This window comes from Ornithodoros turicata, chromosome 10 (assembly GCF_037126465.1).
Source record: "Ornithodoros turicata isolate Travis chromosome 10, ASM3712646v1, whole genome shotgun sequence".
NCBI classification, from domain to species: domain Eukaryota; kingdom Metazoa; phylum Arthropoda; class Arachnida; order Ixodida; family Argasidae; genus Ornithodoros; species Ornithodoros turicata.
The window spans coordinates 18,972,136-18,994,958 of NC_088210.1; the positions used below are offsets into that span (position 1 = coordinate 18,972,136).

The 22,823-nt window shown below is 49.7% G+C and overlaps 3 protein-coding genes across 4 annotated transcripts; 2 read left to right on the forward strand and 1 right to left on the reverse strand.

Moving 5' to 3' along the window:
- Nucleotides 1–76: 76 nt before the first annotated feature.
- LOC135370242 (uncharacterized) lies at nt 77–10,417 on the reverse strand. Of its 2 annotated transcripts, XM_064603946.1 has the most exons (15): nt 10,311–10,417; nt 9,043–9,135; nt 8,908–8,985; nt 8,075–8,207; nt 7,850–7,968; nt 6,619–6,666; nt 6,193–6,324; nt 5,932–6,111; nt 5,307–5,330; nt 5,001–5,236; nt 4,815–4,936; nt 2,715–2,829; nt 2,483–2,647; nt 860–982; nt 77–363 (listed from the first exon to the last, which is right to left on the reverse strand). In XM_064603946.1, the coding sequence occupies exons 1-15, from the start codon at nt 10,315–10,317 to the stop codon at nt 190–192; spliced, it is 1,749 nt and encodes a 582-aa protein (XP_064460016.1). In that variant the 5' UTR covers nt 10,318–10,417; the 3' UTR covers nt 77–189. The 2 variants fall into 2 exon arrangements, with proteins under 2 accessions (XP_064460016.1, XP_064460017.1); XM_064603947.1 differs by lacking the exon at nt 860–982.
- A 684-nt stretch (nt 10,418–11,101) lies between these two features.
- On the forward strand, nt 11,102–16,591 carry LOC135370244 (microtubule-associated serine/threonine-protein kinase 2-like). Its single transcript, XM_064603948.1, has 10 exons — nt 11,102–11,612; nt 11,700–11,752; nt 12,608–12,811; nt 13,244–13,405; nt 13,746–13,837; nt 14,195–14,360; nt 14,725–14,897; nt 15,506–15,576; nt 15,645–15,761; nt 15,818–16,591. The coding sequence occupies exons 1-10, from the start codon at nt 11,288–11,290 to the stop codon at nt 16,381–16,383; spliced, it is 1,929 nt and encodes a 642-aa protein (XP_064460018.1). The 5' UTR covers nt 11,102–11,287; the 3' UTR covers nt 16,384–16,591.
- A 1,283-nt stretch (nt 16,592–17,874) lies between these two features.
- On the forward strand, nt 17,875–20,147 carry LOC135370245 (uncharacterized). Its single transcript, XM_064603949.1, has 4 exons — nt 17,875–18,039; nt 19,181–19,332; nt 19,405–19,752; nt 19,808–20,147. Exons 1-4 carry the CDS (start codon nt 17,955–17,957, stop codon nt 20,066–20,068), a joined length of 846 nt encoding a protein of 281 aa, XP_064460019.1. The 5' UTR covers nt 17,875–17,954; the 3' UTR covers nt 20,069–20,147.
- Nucleotides 20,148–22,823: the final 2,676 nt, after the last annotated feature.

Sequence of the window (22,823 nt, forward strand, 5' to 3'; positions counted from 1 at the left end):
GACGTGAACCATCGCAGCAACAGAAGCATATCCGCCATCATGCTACACCTGAAACTGTCATTACCAGACACGAACGAAGAAGCAATATAGTTTTATTTTTAGATGTTGCGGTTTGCGCAGTACCAAACGGATCGTTAAATATTAGCAGCGAAGCGAAATAATGGCAGATTAACCGGCGTTGCAGGAAAGCTACGCTCCTGACGTTTTCGAAACGTTGGAATCGAGACGCATTCGTACAGCGAGGAGACGACGGAATGGACTGGGGTCACGAGCGCAGCCGTTTTCCGAGTTGTCCTCAAATTCGGCGTTGAATAAAGCCCATCCAATATTCAGGGATCCTGCTTCAGATTGGACGCGGCCCATCTGTAAAGAAAGATAAAAGTCACGTTTTTATGTGACTGTCCTGCATATACGCACTTTTACAATGGACTTAGGCCTTTCCCACATGTACGCCTCGAGTTGATGAACCTGGCTAACATCACAAAGAAACAAAGCCTGATCGCTTAAACGGCGTGACGTAACAGTTAAGCGGCCGCCAATCGCGACCGTGCTTTCGGAGGCCGTAGTTATGAAGACAAGCCGTCGTCAGCCGCATGGGCAGCCGCTCGTAGCCACAGGAAGCCTGTGTTTGAAATCGTCTGCGGTGATTGGTCGTAGCAGACGACTCCTGGTTCTCTATACCCTATATTGTAAATCTACTCCAATTACGTATTATTATGCCCTGCATGTGAGAGGGGGCATTAAGCAGGTCCTCTGTATACAGGCACTAATTGTGCGAAGATCCTAACGTAAGCGCGAAATTGCGGCGTGTGGGAGTCGTCTGCTACGCATACAGCCCTCGTCGATGACGCTCGCTTACCTTGTCAGAAATAGAGTACGCAGTCTCATAACAACGGTCCACTCGCGTCTGGGTATTGACTTCAAAGACGACCATGTCATTTCGATTGTAGTCGTTGAGAATGTAGTCAGGTTCGACGCAGTCCTACATACAGGAAGGCGTAGGTTAGAGTGACGTATTTTAATCGTGGTCCCTTGGATTGCGTCTGTTAATCAGCCATGTAAATCACAAGGGGAAAGGGTAGAAGACACCCGAGAGAGAGAGAGAGAGAGAGAGAGAGAAAGAAATGGTGGAAAGCAAAGGATTTGTATAAGGAAACGATGACATTTCAAAACGGCCGCCATGACAGATACGGCCATGGCCCCATGGCCCTTCAACGCGAGAACGCCACCTCGCCTCGGATTCCTGGTACCCAATTCAATCAAAGTCGCGTTTTTATTGTGAGTTCCGCGTTGGAGGGGTCTTGTGACGTGAGGTGTGAGGTGCTTGCGTTGCTACCGACTCTGTAAGAAAAGGGCATTGCAAGTACTGCGACTACTACAGCTTGCCTGAGATATACAGGGTGTGTGCAGAAAAACATGACCCGCATTTTTACATGTAACTCGTTGTCTACTTACCCGAGGAACTACCGGTGGCGTACGATGGCGTATTTATGCGTGCGAAAGCTACAAAAAATCCTGGAAGCCATACTCAGCGTAAAAAAATAAACAGAGCGCGAAAACATCGGCTTCCATGCATTTAGAATAGGGCGGTGCATGGTAGTGCATGGCGGTCTCAGGAGAGTTATGTGCAGGCACCGCTAGGGGTACTACCGATGAGCATCCATGTGGGACATCGTTTCGATTTCTGCGCCGATAGCTCCCCTAGCGGTACTTGAACACAACTCTCCTGCGTCCGCTATGTTGCCCTATTCTGATGCACGGAGGTCGAAGTTTTCGTTGCTCTGTCTATTTTTTAAGCGAGTATGGCTTCCACGATTTTCCTGCAGATTTCGCACGCATAAATGCGCCATCGTGCGCCACCGGAGGTTCGTTAGTTAGGTAGGCAACAAGCTATGTGCCTAAATGCGGGTCACGTTTTTCTGCACACACCCTGCAGTTTGTAACAACTGGGGGTACCGTATATGTATCATGGCAGCTCAGTTCTTGAGATGTCACTCTTCGCCATCTTGGACAGCAGGGGCAGATCCAAGGGGGGGGGGCGATCGCCCCCGAGAACGTCAGTATACACATGAAATTTCCCTCTCTCCCCTCCCCCCCTACGCGCTCCGAAACTGCCCCCCCCCCAAATCGAGGGTCTGGATCTGCCCCTGTTGGTCACTGGGTATTGTCATAGCTCTTATGGTTCAAAGCAGTGCTTGACGCCTTCTTTCTGTTCGTTAATAAACTATAGTGATACGCACACCATGACACAGGATTATGAATAGGTCATAACCAGGACCGGCGAGAGGGGGAGGCAGCCGGGGATGGAGCCCCGGGGCCGAGCCTCTTCAGGGGCTCGTCCGACTCAAGGTCCGACGGTATGTTAGCACCAGGAGACGTGAGGAGGGGGGGCCGGACAGTATACTCATCCGAAGTCATACCTGGCCCCCGTAATTTCTCTCGTCGGCCCACAGCCACATGCAGGATAACGACAGAACGGTACCTCTCTGTAGACAGCAAGTGACGATCCCTTGCAAGTACCACCAAGCGACGGGGGATTCTCATCATTGTCGGCGTCGTGGTATTGCACAACAGCTAAGGTTAGGCTTAGAAAAATGGTGACATTTCTTGGAGGATGAAGCACCTTCAGGAACGCCAAGGCTAATTCCTGTTTAGCAACAATGACACGGGGTTACGAAGGGGTGAGGCCACTACCACGGTTAGGGCAAACTCACCAGGCTAGGGGTATCCTTGTCATTGAATGCATTTATTGTCCACGCTGCAGTGGGCTCCGGGATTGGTCGATGGTGCGAACTGACGTGCGTGACCATAATGAATAGAGAAGATCGGCTGCGGAAAAGAATTCGCCAGTGGTTTACTGCCTGTTTCTTCATGCTCAAGTGCCACTACGGAATAAACCTCGTGTCTTCAGAATGCTACTGAATTTGGAAAAGGTATCGCAAAATTGGAATGATGATCAATTTAATTAATGCGTCGGAAATGCGTTAGCATTCAGCCGACCCGCCCACTACCACTATCCATCCCTAACTATCGCTAACTGTTACTAACTACAGAGCCACAACAGCGACGCAAGCCTTCTTCCACTCCGGCGGCGTATTTTGAAACGGTGCTTTCGCTCTTCCTACGTCTCCTTCGCCCGCTTTCGGCGTCGAGCAGCGGCATCCGCTGCCTGACGTTGCTTGCGTTGTTTCTCGGTTTCGGTAGCTCGTCGCCTTCGCTCAGAATCCGTCTTCTTTCGGCCCCTACTTGGCCCGGCACTAGTGATGCAAAACTCGCGTCGGAGGGAAAGCTGCTGTGAGTTGTATTGTAAGACTTGTAGGAGTGAGGCATTTAATTTCTTTTTCTGTTTTGATCTGCTCCCCGATAGTTTTCCGATAGCCGACTATCGATAGTATACTATCGATAGAACTATCGACTGTCTATCAATAGTCGACTATCAATAGTGCTATCGATAGTTTTCTTAGTATCGATAGTTCGGTTCTCATACGACTCTCGATAGTTTTGCTGGCACTCATACTCGGTTCACACTCCACTGTTTACTTGAATTCAGCCCATACGCGCCTTGCACACCCGCAAGTTCAGACTCGTTGGAGTATCTGGCGTGCCGCCAAGACCGTTGCCGCTCCGTGACCTACTTTCCCTCACTCTCAACTCTCCACTACCCTCCTGCTTTCTCACGCGGCGTACTTCCCTCTCCACGTTTTGGCCGGATCGACACCGGGCCACAGGGGACGAGAAACAAGGACCCAGTGCGTATATGCTAGTGCGAGATTTATGCGAGGCTGTCAGTCATAAAGAAGTATAGTAAGTCGGAGGAACACGAGAAGGAGTCGGAGCCTTTTGCAAACAATAAACAAAACACCATTACGTTCAGTGCCTCCGTTGACAAAGCAGAGAAAGTTCGGGAGAAGATGTTCAAGGTTCCGAATTTAAACAACTCACGGACAAGAGGTGCTGACTGCCACTCAGACTCATTTTGTCATGACCTCTGTTGGTCGTCTAGCGCGCTCATTCGCTGAGAACAAAAAGGCACAGTAGCGGCAGCGACTTTTTCAGCGACCTTCAGTTTCAATTTTAGCGACTTCTAGCGACTTTTCGGGACGCCACTAGCGAATTCCTGTGGATGAGATTTGGCAACGCTGCCTCCACAGGATGCTGGAGTGGGGCGGAATGCGCAGACTGTGAAGGTGCGCGCGCTGTTGCTAGGAGACGGACGCCAGAGCTCCCGGTGACGTCACCTACTCTTGAGAGAAACCGAAACTACCAAGTTTTGCGGATTCTTTCGAAAATTCGTGAAGGCGCTCAATGTTCACTGATGGAATTTTTGTTTCGCGTACAGTGTTTTCGAGCAAGGATGATTTTTCGTACGAAACAAAATAAAGATTTTTTTGTCCGTATAATGACACATAGCGCTTCTGCTCATTTTCGCTTTCCGTCCCGAGCACTATTCGCCTCGCCGTGTCCCAACGTTCGCCGCGTCCTTGTCGTCGTCATGAGGACGGGAACTGTGCACTTCCGTTGCGTAATCGGTACTACGTCATACCGAGATCGGGCGTGGAGGATGCATGTCAACCAAGAGTGAATGGACCTCCTCATATTCAAAGTGCCACAACTCCGTGACGCGGGAACGCACTGTGAAGGAGTTTCGACGGAGATGTCTGGCACCCATAAACCTACATTTCAACCATGATTTCGCGTAATATTCGGGACTGGATACACAACCCCTTTAAAGCACAAGTACAGTAACGCCAACATTCATTGGGGTAACACTTTCGTGAAATGTAATATTCCTATGTTTAACGTAATATACTTACCGCAATGCGACTTTTAAAGCACGTATGTACTGGGAACTGTCCACCAGCTGATGCAGCCGATAAAGCCTCGCGCCGAAGAAGATTAGGGAGCCCGCGATGCCCTGCAGATGATTTCCCAAAGCCTAAGGGAGAAGGAGCACGTGCACTTCAACCAGGCTACGGAGGTTCTGCAGAACCGAAACTTACGGCAAGGAAGTCCGCCAGTTCGTGACGATGGTCGTAGAAGGAGCCTCCGGAAAGGTACTCGTTGAGAATTCCGAATCCCCGAATATTCGACGAATTGCTCATCCTGTACATCTGGACGGCAAATTCGCGGGACCTCACTTCCGACACTTGCTTCAAAATGTCCGAAGAAAAAGACGCTAAGAAGATTGTCTTCTTGGCTTCTTTAGACTTCTTCAAGAAGGTCTGCAGTCCGGAGTCTGCATTCGGTAGTTTTTTGCACGCTCAGCTCTTGCTCGAATATCTATTCGAGCGAGGGTGATGCCTTACCTTTCAGCGCCTTCTTGTGCGGGCCTAAAAAAAGAAATGTGGAAATGTGTCAAAAAACACTGAGGAGGCGGGAAATGCTGTAGTAAAACGTGGAAAATAGTGGAAGGAGCAAGACATAGAGCGTTAACAATATGTGGAAGTGTACTGAATGCGTGGATAATCGTAGTTTTTGAACTAGTCCAGGATGACTAGTCATGGGGGCGTTCCCAGGATTTTTTCAAAGCGAAACGCGCGGCAAGACGCGTCCATGGGGGGGGGGGGAGAGTGCAACCCCCCCCTACCACATATTTTTCTGAAGACGGACGTTGCGTACTGTGTGGGTGTCCAGAGGTTCCCATCATGATGTCTGAGAATAATCATTACGACCTATGACTAAAGAACGCACTATTTTCACAAGCGACCTTGGAGTTCCAGGGGGGTGGCACCCCCCACCTCGGTACGCTCATGGATGGATAATTTCATTGGGTGATTTTCGAGATATAGAAGGGGCACATTCTTATCCTATTCAGACGAGGCTGTTTTATCCTATTATGCCACAATGTCACGAGACTGGAAGAGCCCCAGACCAATACTATAGCCGCAAAAGTTTCTGCGTTTGTTCGTTATGTAACAACCAGCAGGTTACCATGCATACGTTGGATTCCACCCCTTCTATAGAACAGCTGAACGTATATGGAATAGTCGCAGACGCCATCATCCGGGTAGTTCTCTACCGTAGCTTCTCCAAATGTGAAGACGCAGGCTAGCTGCCTTCTTGTCTCCGGACGAGCAGCCACCACAGCTTCTTTGCTCTTCGTGGCTGCGTCTGCGATTCATAGCAGCATATCTTTGAGGCTCATCCAATGTCGCCTGCTACCGTTCGGTGATTTGCAGTAATGATACGTACGCCGTGTCGGATGGGCAGTGGACGGCGCGGTAGCGCGGGTTCGTCGACGTGGTCTGTCTCGTGGGATGCGCCAGTCCGTTTCATGTTGGATGGGGCTGTTGAAATGTTTGGCTTGGTCCTCAAAAAATCCATCTACAAATGAATTTCAATGAGGTTGTTTGTGCTCACAGAGTGAGATATACGTTGCAGTCACCACCTCTACAAGGTTCCATAGGGTGACTCGCTGGTGTTCTTCAAATAGATTTTTTTAGATTGTATGCTACCGATTTGCGTATGCTATACAAGACGGCGCTGCAGCCGTTGCGCATGCGCGGTGGTAGTGCACGCAGGTGCGTGCAGTCGCACAAAGATTGGAAACACGATAAATTAAACACCGTCTTAGACTGTTTTAAGGAATAACATGAAAGTTATATGATGTACCCTTACCCTTCAAGCTTCTCTCGTCATTTTCGGCAGCCATCCTTCCGCTGACGCCTGCGTTAATAAAGTCGCTTAATATATCTGGTTACACTGTTCGGCAGCTCCCTGGTTATGGCCACTTTGAAGTATAGGAATGACCCGTTTCGACGTTTCTACCCTTATCATGTCACTTGTTGACAGCAACCTACCACCCAACAACACGGAATATCCTCTGGATGCACGAACAACGTCCTAAGGGATTCGTACATTCAGAGGATCCATAACTTAAAAACCCGAGACTAGGGGACAAAAAACGACAAACACAGACAAGGTCTCCAGTTGAGACCTTGTCTGTGTTTGTCGTTTTTTGTCCCCTAGTCTCGGGTTTTTAAGTTATGGATCTATACCACCAGCTCGCTTGCTACCTCTCTATCCTCTCATTCAGAGGATGTTCGGTGTTGTTGGGGGCCGACACATTCACTTCCGACTCGCGGTTGTGTCACAGCAAACATGATCCAGTAAAAGGTCGCGGACAAAAACCTGATCCGGTAGGTCTTCACCAAACGCACATGCTATGAAAGAGTGGAAAGTCTTGCGTTGCGGTGCAAGTGAACGCAAGTAGAAATCTAAGGACGAGAGCCTTGCCGCTATTTCGAACGCAGAGTGTTCTTGTCGAGTAGAAGGATCAGTGCTTCATGACCTGATGCTTCTATTTCAATGCACATGCTATTACGTTTGTCCAGCGTGTGAAATGAAAGAACAAGACTGGTGCCTAGTCGAGACTTTGGGCGATGATCGTATCGAGAATAGCGATCGTTAAGCCTGAAGTTGGGGCATTCCAAAATCGACGGCTGTAGAACGTTAGTGTCGGCAGCCATGGTTGCTGCTTTTGAGTGAAAAAAGGGTCGGGCACTCTGTTACTGAGTTTGGGCAGCATGGGGACGAGCTCCACCTAGTTCTTGCAGAAGACACTGGTCGAAGTCTCTACAATCTTATGCATCGACACATAGGACTATAGGAGAAGTCTGTTCTACACCGAGGCGTCTACGTCCACACGTTGTGTTATCGTTACTATAATCTATAGTTTGCCGAAGAAGATATACAGACTCCATAGCGACCATGCAACTGTACTCGTCAACTATACGGATTATTAAATTACTATTCGGTCTACAGGGCGGGTCTGCGGTTCTGTACAGAGGGGCTAAATTACAGTTTATCATGACACCGCAAAGGCTAAAAGTAAAAGATCGCAGCCAACCTGATGGTCGCACAATGAAGACAACGCAGGCGACGACCACAAGGAGGACCACAAGCAACATGGTGATTGTCCCCACCATACGAAATGTAGAACGCTCCAGTTGTTGGTCACCGAACGAACTGCGTGGCAGGAGGATTCAAGCACAGTGCAGTTGTATCCAGTCGCAACTACTCCAGCCCCATTGCACTAACCTATACGAAACATACTGAGCTACGAGGGACTTACCTCGCGACAACTCGACGGCTGTGAACAGGAGCGCTATGATCTGCCGCTACGAATTGTGGTGTAGTGAGGTCTCGCTGCTCCATATACGCGTATGTTGCGGTGGTTTCATGTTCTGCTTGCCTTGGTGATAACTCTGGAACACCGGATGCCCATGCGTCGTCATTGGGCTGCTTCTATTTTGACCTCTACGTTGGTGCAATTATAAGGTCGATGTAAATAGAAAATTTAAAGAATACAAGAGTGTCTACGTCTTCTGGTTTCCTGAAAAGGGACCTACGTAATTTTATTTTTGTAACGCCTCGTATATAGTACGTGGCGTACGCCCCCGTTTTCAACGACCAGCTTTCCTGTTAAGTTGCGTTTTTATAGTGCACGCATGCAATATGATCTTCTTTGTTTTATTCCGTATTAGTGCCGCGGAGCAACTGTGGCCATGAGCGCCGTACAGACGTGGACAGAGGATAACGGGAAGGAGGGAGGATAAGGGGGTTAGTGTGCGTCCTGGGCAGACTTCAGGGGAAACTGTGGCGACATTCGTCTGGAAAGTCTGCCGGAAAAGTCCCGGACGGCACAGCCGGTGCGGGGATTCGAACCCCCGCACCACCTTACAGTCTCGGCGTGGAGAACGGCCATCCTTACCACTATACCACGGGAACTGGTGCAATGTGATCCATGCAGTGTGATTTTCAAGGGACCAGGTGAAAAATGTATGTGCGGTCGCCAGGTGGCGCTTTATCTGTAGTCGCTCAGTACTTTGCCTTTCCTTGGTTTCCTATGAACTTGTTACGTCTGTGGCAACGAATGTGCTCACGTGATACAGAGTTACGACTTACGGTTGAGTATGTCCTGAGGCACCATCTCGATACGATCAGAATGCAGGCTTGGCTGACTCATGACGCTGTCCCATTCGGCTGCGGATTAACAATATAGTGCGAGTTAAATCTCTCTGGAGTGCACCGAGAGCGAACCTGCACATGCATCGGCTTCTGTAAGCCGAACCAGCGACGCATCTGTATGTGGTTGGAAGCCCTCGGAAAGAGAAACGGCACGTGTTGGAAATCCTACGTGGTAAAGGAAATAACTCAGACGTCCGTACGGAAATGGGATGACATTGAATCAGAAAAGAACATAGAAAGGTGCATTAAATGTGGTGGAAACATTTGAGGTACATACTTGAAACCAGTACCTTTTTGAAGCCCATGGAACAATTTTACGGTGCACCCCATGCAGCACAGTGGATTAACAAGAACACGTAATCAATAATAACGTCAACCATCACAGGAAACAGGTGAACGAGCTTTCGCACTCATGCAGTTATGGGGACGTGCCCATGTGGCGGAGAGTATTAAACAACCTGACAGTGCTACCTGAATGCCCTGAAGGCGTGCTGTCAGTCCAGCCGCTACACTGGGCCTACAGGGCTAGTCATACACTGTTCCGCTAAACGTACCCAGGTATGGACATCACCAAAAAGGACCGCTAACCAAGAAGGAAGAACATCATTCTGAAAAGTCCAGGTAGCGTATACGCTAGGCTTTAAAGGGTGTCCATAAAGGATGACATTGTAGAGGAGGTGGTCTTCCTCTACACGAGTCCTGACCGGCGTTGATGGAATGTCCCAGCGGGAAGATGGACGTGGCCTCACGCTAGGACGGTGCCGGTAGAACTGGCTGCCAGGCGCGGTAGTGCGCGTCAGCAGAGGCGCGTCGTCGCCGTCTTCCACGGGGCGCCACATCATTCCCCCCTTCCGACGCGGAGCGGTGCATGCGGTTGAGGTCCGCGTCGATGCCATGAAGCGAAAGAATGAGGACGACTCGTGGAAGGTGGATGACTGGACACACGGCTTGTGATTGTGGATGTTGATGCAGCAGCAGCGGGATGGCGGGAACAAGAGCGCTGCGGTCCCGGCGGGTTCCAGTGATGAGATGTCAATGCTGAGTGCTTGACTGCTTGGATGCTTGAATGGTTGCTGATTGTGTTGAGTGTCTGCTGAGTGCGTTGAGCCCTTGTTGAGTGCGTTGAGTGATTGCTGCCGAGCGTTGATTGTTGTTGAGCGAGTGCGTTGCGGAGTATGCGACAGTACCGCGACCGGTACGAGAGCGTGAATGCTGATTGTCCCCAGAAAAGTAACGGGGAGGACCAGCATGAAGCAGCCGCGCAGTCTCACATCAATCAATCACCTCGTCTCCAATATCAAGTTGCCTATATAATGGAATAACAGAGAGTTGGAACGCACCTTCCATTATAGCTTGGATGGCTATTATTGAAGGAAATGTACAGCTGTCTCGCTCTCTTCTTCTTCTTTCGCCTCCGTCATACCATGGCCCCGCATCCTCAAGGGAGATTGGCTCTCTGTAAACAGTACATTATTTGGAATTCACTTCCTCTTCTCCGAAATATCATGTTCACCTACGTATCACATGTCACAGAAACGTGCAGGAGTCGCACAGCAAGTCACACCCGTAGGTTTTACAGCACAGTTATTTATTAGTAGGGCGCAGGGTCTCCTTTGGCGATAATGCCCTGACGATTTCTCAATTGACCTGCAATTCCTCAAGGTGTCTGCCATGATATATGCTCAACCTCACTTTTATGTTCGTCAAACCATCTTGCAAGAAGTCTCGCTGCTCGTTGTAGCAGTACGTTACATCGATCTTTTATCACAAGCATTGTGAGAAACCGAGCGCCGCATAGCAATTGCGACGCTCCAGGGCCCGATACGATGAGATCCCGATAGGGCCAGAACTCTCCAGGCCACTGTATGTTACTGCACGTTCAGATAACGATAAGAGCCCCAAAGGGCCCTTCTTAGGTGGTATATTTGTCTTAGGTGTTGCATATATTTGCCAGTTGACTGCGCTACGTTAGGAGCTCATTGAAGGGGCCAAAACTGTTCAAAAGTGTCTTTGCAATGAGGATTTCCATTCTCTAATTGCAAATGTATGGTGGTCGTATAGTGGTGAGGAATCGTTCTTCTTCTTCTTCTCCAGCGAGGAAGGGGGGGGGCAGTGGCCGCTAGCCACTAAGGGCGATTGGCCAGGGCAGGTGATGGTGTTGTAGTGCGTGTGGTAGTGCTTAAAGAGCTAGCGGCGAGTCAGCCGGCACACAGCCAAAGGCAATAGGCCACGTGTCAATGGGTCGGAGCAAGCGAGGATGAAGCGATGGAACAAATGACTAAAATGGATGGGATGACGAGATGAACGATACTACTGCATGGCAGATGGCTCATGGAGCGGAAGAGTCCGCGGTACCAAAAGACGGGATGGCGGGTCTACTTCCTTTCACGTCTATTTGCTTTGTGACACGGTGACGCTTCAAAATGAGGACAATGACGTCTTGAGAACAGCACGTGCTACAGGATGCCCTGTCTCGTGCACACGAGCAGTTATAGAGCATTGTTCTTCTTGTTCACCAGCTCCCAGTGGAACCATCGCGCCGCTTGAACCATTGCGATCTGTGGGACCATATTGCTTCTGTGTCCGACGAGGTAAATCCGCGACCATGTCGTCCACAGAACAACAGCAGCAACAAAAGACAGGTAAACGTTCTAGCACTGCTTCCTAAAACGTCGTTGTACCTCGTGTTGCCGTGATGAAGCCTAATGATATTGAAAATTCTATTGCAGCTTCTGACAAGCGGAAGACCTCGGCGAAGATGCTCGTAGCGCTGTTCCCCAGAGTAAGATAACGTTGGATACGTTTAGCGCATGTTCTGTACACTGTTAAGCTTCTTCACTTGCCATTTGACGGGAACCGTTTGAATGGGAATAGATTCACGGAGGATCTATGAGTACGCGTCCTGCGATGTGTGCGAGGACCTGTAATGTCGTTCTGCATTGATGTATATGGCGAATTCGGGTGGTCATTTTGTGGCAACTTTTTTTGCCAGATCCCGAGCAGTCATGTTCGCTCGGTCAAAATGAAGCAATCTCGCATGTTCACGTGGCGCTTTCCGAGCGCTCGGAATTCGCCAGCTAGCACGTTTTTTTTCCCCCAGTCTCGAAACGATCGAGCAGCGGATTGCTCAACTATATCCGGTGTCGTCACATCGGCACTGCAACGGTGGCAAGTGCCCTCATTGGCTCGCAGGTTGAAATCACGCGGTTCAGCAGACGACAGAACTCGAATGCGAGGCGACCGCGATGCCCCCAGTACCTAAAACCGCTATATTCTTAGCACTCATGTTCTGGTGGCAACGGTCACGTGATCCGGCTCGGCCTCCGGCCTAGCAGTTTCCGAGCGCTAGGCCCTGTTACCAGGAAATGACCACCCGAATTCGCCAATAGAAATCGGTTCACATGCACCGTTAGCAGAACTTCTGATGTGATGCTTCAACCGCTACTATCCTATCGGTCGGCATGACCAAGTAAAACCTACATGCGTTCATGCACCCTTAGACCCTCAAGACTGCCAACTTCAGGGCCCGAACCCGCTTCTGGCGTAATGGCTTAGAGAATTCTCCACTCAGGCTGCCGTTTGTTAAGTTATGCCTCGTTATCCAATTACTTCAGATTCTCGGGTTTATCCTCTGCAGATTCCCAAAACTGCGGGAGTGTTGTTGGAGTTCTTCATAAAGCGCGAAAGCAAAGTGTCCCTTCAGCGTGACCCTCTGTCTCACTTTTGCCAAGAGGAAGTTGTTCTTCACGCTCAGGAATGCCTCATCAAGCTCAACAAGCAGGTAATCAACTACGAGGACGTGCGCGACATGGTCGAGAACCTCGTCGGCCTTCACGCGATGGTGAGTCAACACGAGACAGGACATTCACCGTGTATAGTTACACGAGCGACATTCAACAGAATATTCCAGCGAAAGATGAAAAAGAAAAAAAAAAGAAAAAGTAAAGCTTCATGATTCCACATCACAACTAGTACTCTTTTGTGCATGCCTTATCTTTTCATGCACTGCTATAACCGTGGGGAATGCACCGATATACAATCATATACCATTATTACGAGATGTATACTGCAGCAGACAACAGGAAAACACTCTGATGGTGTCGTCTGCGAAGTGCGCGGTACGTCACTTCCGATATTCAGGCACCCTGCGGCAACGAGCGGCGGAACTTCTGCTACATGAGCTTTTCCATCCCCTGGAATATTCCGTCAGGATGCCGCTCGTGTGACAAAATGGCACGAGAAGCGAGTGTAACATGCGGTGTTGTTTGCTCAGTGTACGAAAAAGGATCCCGATGTTGCTAAGGCACTGGCGTTGACCATCCGCAAGCTTACCATTATTGTGGGCGAAGTAGCAACCTCCTTGGAGAAGATAGCTGAAGTGTCTGTCACCGACTGGATGGGGATAGGGGACGCCATCGTTCACAAACTCGATCGGGTGAGACTACAACCATAGTGAACGGTCGACAACAACCGCTTAATAGACGAGTTGAGAAAATCCCAGAGTGCATAGCGCCGCTTGGAACTGTGGGAGTTTACTAATACGAAACAAACGGGTGGCCTCCAAGCTGTTCTGATTTCTCCCCTACCGGACCATTTTGTCCACGACGTGTCAAGGTCAGCGAAAGCGAAATGTGAAGGGTTATTCTTCGTTCTCCCGCTCATCAAGCGCCCAGGATGCAATGCGTGCGCAAAGCGCACTGGGATTTTCTGAAGTCGTCTATTGGCGAAATTTACAGCTTGTCAACCTTTCACTTGCTTGCGCGTTTCCTTTGCAGTTGGACGTTCCACCGAAACCCGCTTTCTCCACGTTTATCCCAAAAATGCGTGACTTCGAGAGCCTCAAAATGCTGGGCGCAGGTGGCTTTGGGTAAGCATGTAGCCACAAAGACAACGCAACCGCCTTGTCGTTTCCCGTAAGCGATTGACAGCTGCCGCAGTCCTGGTCCTGAAGGTACCTCCAAGTACAGATACTGAGTAATGGTAGCAGCTCGCGTTATAACGCTATCATTCACTCTTAGTCTATACTCTTGTGCAACGAGAAATGCAAGTCTGCAATATTGTGCAAGCTTGCAGGGTCATACCCTGTTGTGGACCTCACCCACCCACGTCACCAACTCTCCGAGAATACGGAACTGCAAGTACATAAATGTCGAAGCGGAGATGCACGAACGTTACAACGCAAAGTGCGGCGGCGTCTTTAACGGCGAAATAACCTTTTCTGCAGAGCTGTATATCTCGCCAACTACAAACCAGCGAACTTCACAGCCACGGTTAAACTGGTGGCCATGGACCGTTTCAGCAGAAACAAGCAGGCGGCCATGGACAAAGTGGTCGCCTCTGTCGTGCGAAACCCATTCTTGGTCAAGTATTATTGCTGTTTTTGTGTGAAGGTGAATATTCCTCACGTCGCTTGCAAGGCTGAAGATGCATAGTGATACACAGCACTGATTAACCATGCAAATATCAGAATGAATAAATTTTTGTACGTTGTATAAATATCGCAGCAGTTCGTTGTGGAGCCAGTATTTTATGTCCAGGCACTATATCCCTAGAAGCACAACGTGCAGCTTTCTGGTTCAGGCCAGTTTTCATTCCTGGTCGCCCTGTAGTTACTGGTCATTTCAAGTGAAAGCTTGAACGCAGCGAAATAAACTAAAATGATCAAACCCTATCTAGACATGCAGCTCTTCGGTTGTAGGAACAAAACACATTTCTTGCTACAGTAGGAACTACATGAATGACACCTCTTTTCAGGAAGCGTATGTCACTTTAATGGAGTATGTCCCTGGGCTGGACCTCATGCGGGTTGTGACGAAAGAGGAATATATGAAGATTGACGCCGTACAGATCATCATGGCGCAACTTATCCTTGCCATTGAACACATGCACCTGCGTGGCTTTCTACACAGGGACATCAAGGTCTCCAAGTAAGTGCTCAGCAACCCACGTTGCTGTCGGTGTGTCGCGTTTACGATGACAACTTCAGGATTGATCTGAGCACATTGTTTGGTGGTGGCACTTGTTACGATTCGCCGCGCACACGCTCCTGAGACAAAGCCAAACACAAAGTTACGGCCGTATTCTTAGATGATCCTCAGCTCCAGCTGCTTCACGAAGTCGGTTTTGCCATTCATGAATGGACGTCCACCCGGAGCGCCCCCGATGGAGAGGAAACCCCCACGCTTTCCTCGAGTATCTCGAGGTAGTGCCAGAGCTTCGTCGAGCGTCAAGCTCGAGTCGCTCGTGAAGTTCCTCGACTTTGTTTAACAGGTCGGCGAACAGAATTACGACAACACAAAACATGTTCTAAATGAAAGAACCTACTGTGTTTTAAATATAACATTCTACGCTCTCGATGTGGCATGAAAGAAGCCTGGAGATATTAAGGATGGATGGTTACACGAGGAGCTCCTCGCTGGAGGTACCGTCCGTGCGCGCCACCATTGAAGTCTTAAGGGCACCCCAAGGAATCTAATACCGTTTAAGAATGCGGCCGTTAGATGTACAACCGACGAAAATGTACCCTATTTTTCAGCATGCTCATACTCCCTGGAGGACGTGTCAAAGTGATCGATTTTGACACAACGAAAGTCTGCAGCGGTCACTGTAAGCATCAAACGATAGTGCTCCACAATCTGTTTGCAATCGTGCTATGCCCGTTATCGATATTCTAGTCGCAAAGCGAATGCTCCGCGGCTACTTCCGAAGGACGCCATTGGAATTCAACGACGGTGAGTCGGCTGGAACCATACCGTACATGGCCCCGGAGATACTGAAGAGGCGGCCCTATGGTAAGCCGTCATCACGTATACGAAACGATTTTTCGACATTTTTCCCATTTGAACAGGACGAGCAGCGGACTGGTGGTCATCAGGTATCGTAATGTACAAGTTGATGACTGGCCGCGTCCCATTTCGAGGGAAGACCAAGCAGTTGCTACGAGAGCGGATCATCACTGCTCCACTCAAGTGGCCCCGCGTTGAAGAGCACCCGCACTCGGCCACGACGACCGCCAAGGACATGACCTACCGCATGTTGAAGAAGAACCCGGTCGAGCGGCTGGGATCTAAGACTTACGCCAGTCTCAAGACTCACCCGTTCTTTGATAACTTCAACTGGAAGCAGCTGTACGAGAAGACTCAACTATGCGACATCCCGGTCATTAAGGAGATCCTGTCGTCCGATGCGGAACGCGACCGAAAGAGTGGTGCAGACTCTCAGGACTCGCGGAAGCATTTGCAGATGGAGGACATGACGGATATCAGTTCCAGCAATCAGAAGCCCCTTCTCTGCTACGCAGCACCCTCCTTTAAGAAGCTAGTACTAACGGCAAGTGTTCGTCGTAACGTTGACGTCTGTCTAGTACAGAGACTGATGTGCTTACAGCCGGTTCGTTATGCACGGAGAACGTGAGGTCCCTGTCTTGAAGCCATGCGCGTCAGCATAAGGCATATGTGCTCGTGGACGCGCAACATAAAGAACAGACCCCTCCCTGTTAGACTGGAACTACTATAACAAACAATAAGGCGCAAGAAAGCTACGTTCAAATATAGCTTTTCATATTGTAGCCATAGTGAAACCGAAACAGCCCGGGCACAGTTACTACAGTTATTATTCCTTACATATTAGCTGTATGGCATTGCTCTGCTTCATTCTATCGGTATAGCCCTATATCTTCGGTAGCCCTTTCCGAAGATGGCTACCGAAGACCGTGCTCTTCAGGAGCCTGAAGGGCACGGGTTTCTCCAGGAGTGCACGTAGGGTTGCCACAAGGCCGGTATTATACCGGCACGGCCGGTTATTTGCTCTCTCTGCCGGTTGCCGGTAGGAAGGTGATACCGGCAGCCTTTTGCCGGTATTTGTGGCTCTCAGCATTCCACTGCAGCTTGAATAAATCGAGCACAGACCCAACTCCGTAGTCACCAGTCGTTTTCTTAGTTATACACTATTATTATTGTTGTTGTCTTGAGCCAGTACGCTCGTTCTTTCTCTCTCTCTCTCTCTGTATACTGTCCACCCCTCACTTACTTTCCCTTTCCCGCGAACAATTTCCTCCTTTCCCTCTATTCCACCTCCTCTCCCTCGGCCGGTATTTTTCACTACGAAAGGTGGCAACCCTAAGTGCACGTGGTGTCTGTATACAAAGCAAACGCGAGCGATAAAGCGACCACGTTCCGCACGGGATTACGACATTGAGAATGCAACCCTTAGGTGGAGCCGCCTTTTCTTTCCGCTGTGGACTGGGAGCGCGAATGAAGACACCAACGCGACTAAAACGTGACCTCATTTGTGTGTGCCATTCGCGAAGGAATATGGCGTTTTGAAGCGCCGCGGTGCTCTCCGTCCGCCCTGTTTCGGTTTCACTGTGACTATCAGTGGCTATATTTGTATCTATGCTATCCGACATACCCGACACCCGGAAGACTTGCTGGAATGCGCCATGGTGTATTTTGTGGTCGATTCACCATATAGTTCGGTTCACTATATGTAGCACTGTATAGGGTTTATTCACTGACGTCACCTCGTCGCCATACTGTAGGTCCCTCGAAGTTATGTTCTCGCATTCGTTCGCTGCCGTATGTTTTCTGGATGACTATTAACGCCGAAAACATGAAATTTACTTGGATATGATACAAATCATACATAGCACAATAACTTTGAAAGGTCAAATATACGGTGAGTGCGATATGGGTAACGGCTTGGATGGGACCTACAATATGGCGGTCGATGGCATCACATTTGCCTACTAACCAGTGGCGGTCTCCTGTGGATGACGTCATGTAATAAACCCTTTACTTGCAAATGTCTCAGGCTGGGGCCACCGATGGCACGAACACAGGTTGTTCTTCTGACATACCGGCTCTGACTTACCTGACTGTACCGGACCTTCACGGGACCTCTTTCGACTGTAAAATAAAGCGCTTACGTGGAATTTCTTACAGGTAAAGCAAAGCAAGACTCAAGTAAACGTTAGCGACTCCTTCATGAACACCTCTGGGATGACAACTTCTGGGATCGATTACCAGGCCACTACACCAGGACAATCGTCCCTTCAAACCGCATTCAGCTGTAAGTCCATTACACAGCAATTTTCCAAAGACTCATCTCCAGGAGTAGGGACTGGGGTGTTGTTCTCTTCTTTTGGGTGGAGGGCATTATGGGGTGTGCTGGGAAAATGCCTGTCCGTGCGAATGGTTGTGTGCGCCGAGGAGTGTTGAGTGATTTCATGGAGAAATACAAAAGCCAGTCTGGGATGTGATGGGAAAGGTTCATGGGTGGGGGCCTTCCATGGAGCCGCGAAGCAACTGTGACTATGAGCGACGTACAGACGTGGACAGATGGAGGGAGAACAGCAGGAAGGAGTGGGGGATGGGGGGGGGTTAGTATGCGTCCTGGGCCGATTTCATGGGGAACTGTGCTGACATTCGTCTGGAAAGTCTTCGGAAAACCCAGGGAAAACCTCGGGCAGCACAGCCGGTGGATTCGAACCCGTGTCACCTCCCAGTCTCGGCGTGGAAAGCGATCATCCTAACCAGTATGCCACGGGAGCTTGTCCCAGTCTGACGTGTCCTTCCCTTTGGATCCTTTAGCATGCACGCGGGTTTCAGTCCTATCCAAGACTGCGACGGACGCGAGCATGCTAAAAGCAATGTTGGAAAACACGACAAAACTGAAAGAGGCTATATTATTGACGAACATAGTAGGCGGAGGCAGCAGCGTAGCCAGAAAAATATTTCGGGAGGGGTTCTATGGCAACCTCATATGGCGGAGGAGGATATCACCCTCGTTTCCCTTTCCAGAAGCACTAGCAAAGGTACGGTAGAGGGGCGGTTGAACCTCCCCTCTAGCTACATGAGTGGGCGGAGGCAAGCCAGCTGGTGTGTACATATACCCTCAGGGCGAAATAAGGGGAGGTATACGGGAGCACGGAACGGATACCCAACAACACCGAATATCCCGTGGATGTACGAATAATGTCGTAACGAATTCGTACGTCCGATGGATATCCCTCAGATATCCGTCCTCAGACATACGAATCCGTTAGGATATTATTCGTACATCCAAAGGATATTCGGTGTTGCGGATAGGACGGACGAAAACCAGCAAATGGACTAGCAATTAATGGTGGTCTGTCCTGCCCTTCACTTATTTCACCTTACTCAGCAGCAGCGGATTATTTATATAGCCACTCTGGAAACTTGCGTTACAGCCATGGACGGGAAGGATGGCCATCCGCCCGGTGCCGAAAAGATTGACCTCATCCTCTTCAGAAAGAAAAAGTTCAACAAGTACTGGAGCTTCGGGTTTTCCCTGCGAAGGGCTGAGGGTGAAGCCGCCAACAGTTACTTCGTATATGTGGACGTGAGTCTGAGCCCTAACGCACTTGCACCACGTATAGTTCCCGTGTTCGAAGGAACTGCTTCGTACTTTCAGAAAGTAACCGCCGATAGTCCGGCCGACCGGTCGCAGTTACTCCCATTGGACGTCGTGCTTTCCGTGAACAGCACACCAGTGGACGATGTGCCGCTCGGAAGAGTGCAAAAGATGATCGGCAGTTCGGGAGACCAGCTTGTGCTTTCGGTGATGGCTTCCAGTGTCTACCGGCTACTGACTACACGTCGAGATGTCATGGGCGTTTTGAAGATGGCTGCCAAAGATACCGTAGTACTGGCTGGAGTACCCACGCTGTGCACGGGCAACCAACCTTATGGATTGGACATTGCTGATGTGAAGGTCTGGAACGAGGACACCAAACAATACACCAGGGTCTTCGTGCTGATGGTAAGCGAGACGCCTATTGCATGACCTGCACCGCAGTTGTGGTTTTCTCTTGTAGCACGTCAATTCGACGCCCGTGAACAACCGGAAGCTCTTCCCTGGAGACGTGATGACACACGTGGACGGTGCGTCTCTGGACGGTCTCTCCAAGGATGAGGTCATGCGTGTGCTGCAGACGGGCAATAACCAGGTGACCATCAACGTCGTGGCGTGTTCGCCCTTTCGTCAGAAGCGTCTCAGGATCAGCAAACTGAACGAGACTGCAATTACAGATGCGAATATTCTGAGCAAATCGACTGCTGCAGATATAGAGACGTGAATACGAGACGTCAAAACAACTTTATAGCAATACAGCGTTCGATGAGTGAATATAAGTGAAAGTATACTGTATAAGTATATACTGTGTCCTGGTATTTCTGTACGGAGGGAGTTTGCTAGCAAGCTGGCGAATATGTCATGCCAGTACTGCTTTTGCAGTAAGAGAGGTAAGTAACTCGTCGAATCCGCCAGTCTTCGGTCCACTGGGGCCTACCACAAACAATCTTCGCATTATTTCCCCTATCCTGCTTTGGGTGTACAGAGGGTGGGGTGGGGTTCTGTGCCGTGCCCTCCCTGGAGCCCCAAATGTGTACCCTATTCGTAGGCCGTCTCCAGCGCCTGCCTCCAAAAAAAAAAGCTTGCACGTTTTGACCCCCCCAGAGACACTTTCGAAATACGAACCGTGTAACCGCGAACCGCTGCTCTTTACGAGCCTGGAGTGGTTGCGGAACAAACATGAGTTAAAGAAAGACTTCGCAAGGATTCGAAAAAAAAGTGAGCATCATACCCAACGCCAACCATCCCCCGATACCGAATACAACATTCGCATTCATTCTGCGCGAGTAATTCATAAATGATTACAATAGCAAACCGGAACCGAAATGCGAAGAGCAGAAAACAGCCCCATACTATACGGCGGTTCGTCCGGAGGATGATTCCGTTGTCTGGTTCCAAGCCTGCATTCTCTCTCCCTTGCCGGATGCCCGGTGATGTCAGTACCGTGTTGCTTTTAGCGCCCTCTCGCTTCACAGAGGCGAAGAGCTCGCTTCGTAATAATTCGTTTCAGTAAAACCCGCACAGTGTTGGACCGAGGTATTTCGTACGCATGTTTTTTACATGCCAAAGGTTACGCATATACCACAACCTTTGTGGTGATTTTGTTAAAGGAGCAGTCTAGAGGACCACAACTTTGTTTCTGTTTTTGGTCAGTATGGAATGTTAGGCGGCCGAAAACAGTTTTCCCACAATTAGTGCAACCGTAGCGAAATTGGGACGCCTGCAATAGCTCCCCGAACCTCCCGTGCGCGAAACACCCTCCTTCGCCTGTTCGCCTTCACGATAGGCACGTGATGAGCGTCACCACGCGCGTCACTATGTGACGTAAGTGGAAAGGACGCTCCTCATTGGTCCTGTGATCACATGATCGAGGTGAGCAACATCGCGCAGTCCGGAGCGTCTGCTACCGCTTCGGAGACGCCATGCGTTCTCCGGCTACGTGATGTCCGAAACGGAGGGTTTGAAGGCTGTCCACGACACAACCACGACTTTTTGGGACCGCAGATACCACGGGAAGAACGAGTGGTGCAGCCCGAAATTAACTGCGTTTGTACAGCGAAAACTCCGTGCTTACCGACAGTGTGCAGCCTGTCCGACCGTTTTCACTGCGCAGTTAGGTCAGTGGCTAACAGGTGGCGCCACAATACCGCCGCCATCGCCTTACTCTTGTGATCGTAATCTTATTTTCTCAGGCTGCATATATGCTTTGTTTTCTTTTTTTTTTTTTTAGAAAACGTGATATAAATCATATAAAGAATAGAAGCCAACAAGAAACAGCTCGCAATGTTCGTAGCAGACGGTTTTTCCTACGAACGAATGAGGGGCTCTCTACCACCAACGTTACAGTAGAGTGGGTGTGGTCCGCAGTTGGAGCGCGGCAGCGATTTTCCAAATTAATTGCACCGTGGTGAAACAACTTTGGACAGAAATATTTTGTGGGAATGACAAGATGACAACAGTTTTTTGGCCATCTTAGATACCACTTTAATGCTCCTTTAAGGCCATAGCTGCAAAAGGTTGCCGGGGAAAACCAAAATGCCACAGGGGTCACGTGACGCGAATGACGTAATAGTCGAATTCGAAACAAGCGACAGCCGGAGGGACCACACAGTTTTCGGTGCTTGACGCCACGTGCAGTTTTGTTTTTCCTCCATGGAGTTCCGCATCTAATGATTTGAGCTGGGGTTGAACAAGCAGGTGGGCGCGTTAAGTAGCGGCTCTACCCAACGCGCTCGATGTACTCTGTCCCTCGTACTCCGGTGTCTCCACTAAACGGAATTTCAGAGCCACAGAGCGCGATACGCGCCCCGGCGAAGTTTCCAAGACGTCTCATTGGTTTTACGGCGTCCCCTTCCTCCATACGTCACGGAGTCAGAGCAGCACTTACGTGCCCCGACCTGCAAGCTGGAGTGTGAGAGTTAAAGTCACTGGATTGCGGAAAGCAGGGAAAGGTAACGGAATCTTTTTCGTTTCCGTTACCACATTCGTTACTGGCCCTTATTTGTTTCTGTTTCAGTTTCGGTTACCACCATCGTTGCTTTCGTTTCCGTTACGTTTCCGTTTCGGTACCGCCCCACCTCCAGCTTTTTGTTTTCCTTCTTTCTTTTCTTTCCCTTTTTTTTAAGAAAAAAGACCATTGAGACTGTGACCCTCTACGTCCTGAAGTCGTTTCCGTTTGTGTTTCAGGTATTCTAACTGTGCAATATCCTTTTCTTTTACCTTTCCCTGGGGGAAAGTAACGTCATGCTTTCCCTTTCCCGCCTCAACCTTGGAACAACAATGGCGGCCGCTGCACGTGTTGGCATGTTGGTATGCTGCGGCCGCCATTGTTGTTCCAAGGGTCGCGGCGGCAAAGATCAGAGGATGGCGGTACTTTCCCAATCCCGTGACTTTAGTGAGAGTGCATCGAGAGCGCCACGCTCCGGGAAAGGAGTGATAGCATTTAGTAAAAAAGAGCGCGCTCCGTGCGCTCTGGAACC

Excerpts from the sequence above, each read along its gene's own strand:
- LOC135370242 (XM_064603946.1), bottom strand. Across the intron at positions 5,237-5,306 it reads GCACAAGAAGGCGCTGAAAG|ACTCCGGACTGCAGACCTTC; the intron begins GTAAGGCATCAC and ends TACCGAATGCAG. Across the intron at positions 2,830-4,814 it reads GCTTTAAAAGTCGCATTGCG|CCGATCTTCTCTATTCATTA; the intron begins GTAAGTATATTA and ends TCTTTTCCGCAG.
- LOC135370244 (XM_064603948.1), top strand. The coding sequence starts at position 11,288 with ATGGCAGATGGCTCATGGAGCGGAAGAGTCCGCGGTACCAAAAGACGG. Across the intron at positions 13,838-14,194 it reads CTGGGCGCAGGTGGCTTTGG|AGCTGTATATCTCGCCAACT; the intron begins GTAAGCATGTAG and ends CCTTTTCTGCAG. Across the intron at positions 15,762-15,817 it reads ACTGAAGAGGCGGCCCTATG|GACGAGCAGCGGACTGGTGG; the intron begins GTAAGCCGTCAT and ends CCATTTGAACAG.
- LOC135370245 (XM_064603949.1), top strand. The coding sequence starts at position 17,955 with ATGAACACCTCTGGGATGACAACTTCTGGGATCGATTACCAGGCCACT. Across the intron at positions 18,040-19,180 it reads CCTTCAAACCGCATTCAGCT|CCATGGACGGGAAGGATGGC; the intron begins GTAAGTCCATTA and ends CTTGCGTTACAG. Across the intron at positions 19,333-19,404 it reads GTTACTTCGTATATGTGGAC|AAAGTAACCGCCGATAGTCC; the intron begins GTGAGTCTGAGC and ends TCGTACTTTCAG.